Source organism: Salpingoeca rosetta (genome assembly GCF_000188695.1).
Source record: "Salpingoeca rosetta unplaced genomic scaffold supercont1.5, whole genome shotgun sequence".
Classification (NCBI taxonomy): Eukaryota; class Choanoflagellata; order Craspedida; family Salpingoecidae; genus Salpingoeca; species Salpingoeca rosetta.
In genome coordinates, this window is record NW_004754929.1 from 2,085,403 (window position 1) to 2,092,902 (window position 7,500).

The following is a 7,500-nucleotide window of genomic DNA, read 5'->3' on the forward strand; positions in this document are numbered from 1 at the left end:
CACCACCACCACCACCACCACCACCACACACACACACACACACACACACCACCACACACACACACACACAACACACATACACACACACACACACAAGGCCGTGCTTACCTGTGCAGTGGGTGTCCTGTGTCGATGTGTGTAAGCACAATCACATCTCCGTGTTGCAAGTATCGTACGTTTGCATCACCATCATCATCGCCATCGTCATCGCCGTTGTCGTCATACTCATTGTCGAACGTGAGCGTGCTGTTGAGGATGGTGACACGCCACAGGTTGTTCCGATCGTTTGCATGCGGATAGCACGTCACCTGCAGCCCATGGCGACGTGAGTAAGAGGACGTTGCCCGAGCACACAACTTGCAATCACAAACCAGACAGACAGACAGGCAGACAGGGAGACAAAGAGAAGGACAGACAGACAGACAGACACACACGCACACGCACACACGCACACACACACACACACTGCACTGCAGTCCCACCTGCTGCATCTGGCTCGAGACGAGGTCGCTGCCCTCCTTCGGGTATGGCGGGTAGCGAAACGCATGCGAGTGCAACCAGCACGATGGCGTGTTGTGCGCGTGCCTGTCAGAGCGTTGTGGAGCATAGCAGTAGTCAAAGCAACGTAAGGTGTCACGTCAGCTACAGCTACATTGCACCAGTTCGCGAGTAAGCAAGCCCTAGTATGCAGCGTGCAAAGGTGTTCTCCTGTGCGCACACGTATGTGTGTGTATGTGTGTGTATGTGTGTGTGTGTGTGCGCGTTCAATTGTGTGCAAAGTGCGTGTTCTCAATGCGCGGACCTGAGACTGATGATGGATTCGTGTGCCACATCGCGGGGAACAGAGACAACGAGCGGCTGTCGGTCTCCAGCGAGCGTCGACCGGAACTCGCTGCTCATAAACCCGGCGCCTGCACACGCAACACCAGTGGTGACGACGATGATAGTGACGACGATGGTGATGGTGATGGTGACGACAATAGTGATTCTGCGCACTGGCGCTTGCACACCACTCGCAGACAGACGGACAAACAGACAGACAGCTGTTTCGTACAACGCAAATGGGAGAGAAGGTAGGGCATGACGCCAGCAAGAGTGTTGTCGTGTGTGGCTGTGCGGGTGAACAAACGTCGCCTCACCTGGTCCCGTGTTGGGCAGGAGGAAGAAGTGGAGCCAGTAGCATCCAAGGAAGATTGCGATAGGGAGTGCAATCAGCACCACCACGCGTGCGAGCACGTGGTAGGCCATGGTTGACAGTGGTTCACGCGCGCCCCAGAGATCCCACAGGTCGCGTGCAGTGATGCAACCGACGGTGGCGAATGTGAAGAGGCCAACGAGCTTGACACTGCACACGGCGCCAAGACTCGCGCCCAGCAACAGCAGCCAGCACCACCACCGCCGCGAAAACGGAGCAGTCCTGACACGTGCCGGGGTGTGTGTGTGTGTGTGTGTGTGTGTGTGTGTGTGTGTGTGTGTGTGTGTGTGTGTGTGACAAATGAGGCCAAGGGTGCGTGAGCAGTGAGTGAGATGTGGGCAAGCACTCACAGCAGCACGTAACAGCACGCGTCCACACAGACACACAGACACACACAGACACAGACAGACACACTCACACAGACACAAACAGACAGCCACTGACCGTGTTGTGTTGCGGACGTGAATGGCGCACAGAAGAGAAAATGCGCAGAAGAAGACGAGCTGGGCGTCCAAGACGATGATGCGCGAGACAATCAGCGCTGCAGCGTCAACGGATACGAGCACGCCCGCCAGAACCGCAGCCCGCTCACCGCAGCCAAGCGCACGCACAATCTGCAGCGAGGGCCACACAGGCGGTGCGGTGTTGTGTGCCGAGGGCCAGAGATCGAGTTTACACAAGGTTCACAGATCAACAGACACATACAGGCAAACGAGGACAGAGACAGGGATAGAGACAGGCACGCATGCGTAGACAATCTACCTGATGGATGGTGGCAACGGTCGCTGTGCCAAAGACGACAGACAGCATGCGCAACGCAACAAAGGGAACTGATGCCGGGTATTCTGTCATGATCACAAAGACACAAAGATACACGTGCACGCAAGCACAACACCAACAACAGCACATGCACGCACATGCGCACACGTGGGTTGGTGAGCACGGGTGGAGAAGGTGGTGGTGGTATCAACTTGGGAAAGCAACCAGCTCAGGGCCTGACCTGCGCCGATGGTGTCAAAGTGGAAGGTGCCGTCGAACCCAGACAGCTTGGCTGCTCACGATGAGATGTTGGGATGTGGCACAATTAGTAAGTCCAGGGGCATGATACGAAAAAAGCACAATCCAAGACAGCAGCATGGAGCCCTTCACACATCTCTCAAAGGCGCAAGCGAGGCCGCAAGCGAGGCCGCAAGCGAGGCCGCAAGCGAGGCCAGAGCAATCAAGACGGGCAGCAGCTCGCAGAGCACGACGGCCTTGACTCACCGACAAACGCAAGCAGCAGCTTTGCCAAGGGTGGGTGGACGTCCAAGAAGTACGTGCCCTGTGTCAAGCAGGGGCATGTGCATGAGTCACACAGCGGGAGCTTGCTTGTGTGCGAGGGCGCAGATGCGCACACTCATGTTTGCAGGCGTGTATGTACGCACGCCTTGTGGTACCTGGATGTAGTTTGCTGTGAATCCGCCAAAGTGCGTCTCGTCCCACCTGTCACGCAGCCGCAACCAAGTAGGCGTTCATGTGTGCATGCGAGGGAGGGAGGGTGAATCAATGCCAGAGGTGACATCAGAGCACAGCAGATACCAAGGGCTTCACGCAGTGCCATTGGAGCGAGCAGCGCGTCCACTCACACGACCGAGGATGGGTGGGAGATGAATGCGAGGCGCAGCAGGAGGGCGATCCCAGTGACCAGCAGCAGACCGCTCCAGCCGTGCGGCTGCTGCTTCACCGCTGCTACAGTGTCAGCAGCATCCTTACCCTCCTCCTCCTCCACTTGCCGTCTTTGCCGTCTGTGCTCTTCCTCCTTCTCCACCTGCTCCTCACCGCCAGGCTCGCCTTCGCCTTTCCTCCGCCTCAACCCTCCCTTCCTGCCGTCCATCATCACTGCCGTGAGCTCTTTCTTCCATCCGTTTCTCCGCGTCAGCCAGCGCACACAAAACCTGCCTACACGTTTTGCTGCTGTTCGTTTGGTCTGCTGCGGCATTGGCGATGATGATGAGGAGGAGGACGAGGATGTGGAGAGGACATCATGGCGGCAGACAGGGCCGCCAGCGTGCGGGTGCCGCCGCATGCGCCTCGGTCTGTGTGGTGGCGACGACGGTTGTGGTGTTGGCGTGCTGTATCGTGGAGCTGGCGCCGGTCGAGGCGATTCCGTGCGAGGCGCTGTTCCCGTCCATGTATTGTTGTGTGACACCGGAACAAAACCCAGTCACCTTCCAGCCTGTGGGCTGTCGGCGGAACAACACTGTCTTGGTAGACTGCTTTGCACGGCAAGGGGTCGAGTGCGACGGAATCATGGGCACTTCATCACCCACTCCCTCCAACAACTCCGTTGTCTGCGATGACCGCTGGTACTCAAGAGACGACGTCGCCTTTCAACAGGTGTGTTTGGTGTGTTTGGTGTGTTTGGTGTGTTTGGTGTGTGCATGTGTGTGTGTGTGTGCGCGCGCGCATGTACATGTGTGTGTGTGTGTGTGGAAGCGAGTGTAGATATGCGTGTGCTCTCCATCGGACTCTTGTTCGCTCTTACCAGTGTTCTGCTCAACCTTCTCTCCTTAAAATGATGCCGTCCTCACTCCACCATGACCCCAACCTCCTCCTCTTCCTCCCTGACTCTGGCAACCTCCGCGATCACGTAGACTCGGGAGTGCTTCTTTGTGGACGAGGACAACATCTATGACCTGGACACGGCGCTTGCACTATCCATATTCTTTGGCATGTTTGGGCTGGATCGCTTCTATCTGGGATACCCTGCTCTGGGCTTGGCCAAGATGCTTACGCTGGGCGGCTTCTTCGTCGGTCAGGTGGGTCCTTTGTGTGTGTGTGTGTGTGTGTGTGTGTGTGTGTGTGTGTGTGTGTGTGTGTGTGTGTGTGTGTGTGTGTGTGTGTGCGTGTGTGTGTGTGTGTGTGTGTGCGTGTGTGTGTGTGTGTGTGTGTGTGTGTGTGTGTGTGTGTGTGTGTGCGTGTGTATCAATGCGCACACCGCTGCAACTGCATGCCGCTGCAATTGCGCGTCGCTACAGCCACGGCGACGATGACCGTGGCTACCCACCCTCCTTGTTGCACTTTCCATATGTCACCCACATGCTGGCTTCTGTCTTGTCTTGTCTTGTGTTGTCTTTAATTAACTCGAGTTTGAGAGGCGGGACGAGCGGCGCGAACAACAATGTTACAACCATCGCGCGCGTCCCCCCCCCCCCTCCCTGGTTCTCACCCACCATTATGTCCCCGCACAGTACAAGAACATGAAGATGAAAACAACAACAGCAGAACGACCAAACGCAAGGAAGCAAAGCTGGTTGGATGAACGAATGAACCTCAATAAACACACAGAGGGCACGTATGCTTGTAACAGGAGAGCGAAGGACGCTGAACGCGACATACCGTCACAATTCTCATATGAGCACACGACAGTCAAGATCTCTTTCGTGTGCAACTTCCATCAAAGACGCACACACACACAGACACACACACACAGACACACACGCGCACAGACACACACACACACACGGATACACAGATGCACAGACACACACGGATACACAGATGCACAGACACACACGCACACACAGATACAGACACAAACGGTTAGTTGTCGAGGAAGCCATCCTGGAGGCTGAGGAGGTTCCGCTTGCGGCGGTGCTTGGACCTGCGGTTGACGGCAAAAGCCACAATGGCAATGACCATGGCAAGCAGCACAAGACCCACGGCAATGCCGATGATGGCCTTGTCATCGAGCGGAACAGAGCCGCTGCTGCTGTTGTTCTGGCCATTGCCGTTGGCGTCGCCGGCAAGGTCGCTGCTCGCAGTGGTCGAGCTCGCGGCACTGCCATCACCAGTACGGCGGCACGTCTTCTTGCCATCGTCGCCAGACTGCAGAAGGTCGAAACCTTCGGGGCAGTCGAGGAGACACTCTCCTTGGTGCAAGATGAAGGTGTTGCTGGAGCACAGCACACACAGCTGGCTCTCGTCTGTGCCACTTGGCGGCAAGAGGCACTTGGCACAGCCAAACGCACACCCGCACGCCTCGTTCGTGTCAATGTTCAGGCCGCCCACACAGGTGGTCCAAGTGTCAGAACCATCGCCCGGTGCGTCGTCATCACCACCGCCTTGCATGACCTCGTCGTCGTCCGTGCTCACTGGCGCGTCGTCGTCGACCTCACCACCATCGTTGTCGTCGTTGTTGTTCAGCTCGTCCTCCGGCACAACTTCCGCGGCGTCGGGGCGGCGGCCGTTGTTGAAGAGGTTCCAGAAGTGGGTGTTGAGGGCGTTGACGTACTGGTCCGTGTATGCAAACGAATGCGCAATGATGTCTGAGACCTGCAGGGGTCCGCCGAGGCGAAGCTCGGGGAAGGTGCTGCTGCCGTCGTGCGGGATCTCGCGCAGCGCACGCGTGCTGTTGACGTAGATGCCGACAACCTTGGTGGGTGCGTTGAAGGCGACGGCGATGAAGGTGATGCCGCCCGTGACGCGGATGTTTGTGGTGGTGCGCGTGGCGCCCTCCAGGCCCGGGATGCACGTGTCGGCGAAGAGGAGCCCGTCCTCGTTGGCGCCGAGGCGGAAGAGGCCCGGGCAGGAGGTGCCGAGCTGGATCTGGGGCGGCTGGCCTGGCTCGCCCGCCTGGAAACGGGCGATGGCATACACGCTGAGCGGGGCCAGCTCCACGTCCCATGCTTGCATGTCGTCGTAGCTGTTGTAGTTCATGATGGGCACAATGTCAAGCGGGTCGGTGCCTGCGGGAATGTTTCCGAGGACGGAAGGGTCAGCCAGGGAGAGGTTGCTGGCAACGGGCATGCCCGTTTCCTCTGCAATGTCGGCTGTGCTGAGGTAGCCACCGCTTGGGGTTGCGTGCAGTCGCAGCGCCAGGTTCTCCGGCAGCGGGATGGATGGCCAGTCGTTGTTTTGCACGATGGCGTGCGTGGAGACGATGGCGAAGCCAGCAAGCAGCACAGCGATGAGAGGCAACACCATCGTTGCTCTTGATGTGGCTGTCTTGGTGCTCATGTCGGCAAGAAGAGAGTGTATGTGTGTGTGTATGTGAGCGTGTGTGTGTGGTCGTTGCTGGCTTGCTCTTGGTTGCTTGCTTGTTCTTGCTCTTGCTCTTGGTTGCTTGGTGTGCACACCCTCAGACTCGTGTCAGGGTGGAGCAAGGTTGCAAGGACGGAGGAGATACACGGAAGTGTGTAAAGGACGGTACGGGGGAAGGCAAAGGAAATGGTCAACCAATCACACACATAAACAAACCAAAGGCAGCTGGCTGTTGCTGCTGCTATCCCTCACGACATTGCTGCCAGTTCAAACACGTATGTGTGTGTGAGAGGGGTTGCGTGTGTGTTGGTGTGCGCGGGATGCATTCAAGCAAGCACGGGTTTGGTGGTCGCATGGCAGTGGGTCCTGTCACTGGGCAAATCCCATTCGTGCCTGCAGGCTTCGCATTCCCTACGTTTATTTGCGCATCGAATCATAACCAAACAAAGGAAATTCTGCCACCCATTTCGATGTCATTTCACTTGCGCTTCTTGTTTTCCTTCTGCTTCTGCGCCTGGTGCTGGTGTCGGTTCTGCTGCTGCTGCGTCTGCTGCTGCTTCTGGGGCTGCTTCTGGGGCTGCTTCTGTTGTTTGTCTTGGCCATTCGCGCGACGCTGTCGCGGTTGCTGGCCCTGTGCCGCTTCCTTTCCTTGCTCGTCTTGCTCTGCTTCGTCGTCGCCTCCTTCGCTGTTGTCGTCATCATCGTTTGCGGTGGGAGGGGGCTGGAGGAACAGGCCATCTCCGCGGTAGTCGTACGGCAGCTGCAGGTCCACTTCCTCCACAGCGGCAATCGGGAACCACCCTCGATGCAAGGGGTACACTGTGCGGATCATTCCATTCTCAACCCGCACCTGCCAGCCCATGCATGTGCAATTGAGTGTGTGTGTGTGTGTGATATGGTGAGTGAGTGAGTGAGACAGTGAGTGAGTGAGTGAGACAGTGAGTGAGTGAGTGAGTGAGTGAGTGAGTGAGTGAGTGAGTGAGTGAGTGAGTGAGTGAGTGAGTGAGTGAGTGAGTGAGTGAGTGAGTGAGTGAGTGAGTGAGTGAATGAGTGTAAATTGGGATGGGGAGAAAGGCACGCACTCAAGCGCTCTGGCAAGCGCACAGACAGACAGCCCGCCAGATGGACACGCACAGATACAGACACAGACACACACACACACACAGATGCACATACCTTTTCGCCGCAATACCACTTGCCACGCTGTCGCCAAGCGTGCATCAAATCACCAGGCTGCATGCAGCAACAACCAACAGGCATGAGCAACGTACCATCACTTGCAT

At 57.2% G+C, this 7,500-nt stretch overlaps 4 protein-coding genes across 4 annotated transcripts in view; 1 reads left to right on the forward strand and 3 right to left on the reverse strand.

Moving 5' to 3' along the window:
• Window positions 1-104: 104 nt before the first annotated feature.
• PTSG_02529 (uncharacterized protein) lies at window positions 105-3,180 on the reverse strand (the record flags this gene model as incomplete). Its single annotated transcript, XM_004996962.1, has 10 exons — window positions 2,821-3,180; window positions 2,632-2,677; window positions 2,459-2,516; window positions 2,196-2,246; window positions 1,958-2,040; window positions 1,640-1,809; window positions 1,140-1,417; window positions 803-911; window positions 483-585; window positions 105-308 (listed from the first exon to the last, which is right to left on the reverse strand). Exons 1-10 carry the CDS (start codon window positions 3,171-3,173, stop codon window positions 105-107), a joined length of 1,455 nt encoding a protein of 484 aa, XP_004997019.1. The 5' UTR covers window positions 3,174-3,180.
• On the forward strand, window positions 3,098-4,227 carry PTSG_02530 (Gp39; the record flags this gene model as incomplete). The annotated part of the gene is made up of 3 exons (XM_004996963.1): window positions 3,098-3,571; window positions 3,829-3,993; window positions 4,213-4,227. The coding sequence occupies exons 1-3, from the start codon at window positions 3,179-3,181 to the stop codon at window positions 4,225-4,227; spliced, it is 573 nt and encodes a 190-aa protein (XP_004997020.1). The 5' UTR covers window positions 3,098-3,178.
• Window positions 4,228-4,696: 469 nt separating this feature from the next.
• On the reverse strand, window positions 4,697-6,625 carry PTSG_11888 (uncharacterized protein). Its single transcript, XM_004996964.1, has one exon. It carries the CDS (start codon window positions 6,191-6,193, stop codon window positions 4,778-4,780), a length of 1,416 nt encoding a protein of 471 aa, XP_004997021.1. The 5' UTR covers window positions 6,194-6,625; the 3' UTR covers window positions 4,697-4,777.
• A 70-nt stretch (window positions 6,626-6,695) lies between these two features.
• The window catches only part of PTSG_11889 (uncharacterized protein), a gene marked incomplete at both ends in the record, with an annotated part of 4,188 nt that continues 3,383 nt past the window's right edge, over window positions 6,696-7,500 (reverse strand). The window contains 2 exons of the mRNA XM_004996965.1: window positions 6,696-7,067; window positions 7,394-7,450. Of these exons, the coding sequence (XP_004997022.1) occupies window positions 6,696-7,067; window positions 7,394-7,450 (429 nt within the window). The remainder of the gene's footprint in view (window positions 7,068-7,393; window positions 7,451-7,500) is intronic.

Coding starts and splice junctions, on each gene's coding strand:
- PTSG_11888 (XM_004996964.1), bottom strand. CDS start 6,193: ATGAGCACCAAGACAGCCACATCAAGAGCAACGATGGTGTTGCCTCTC.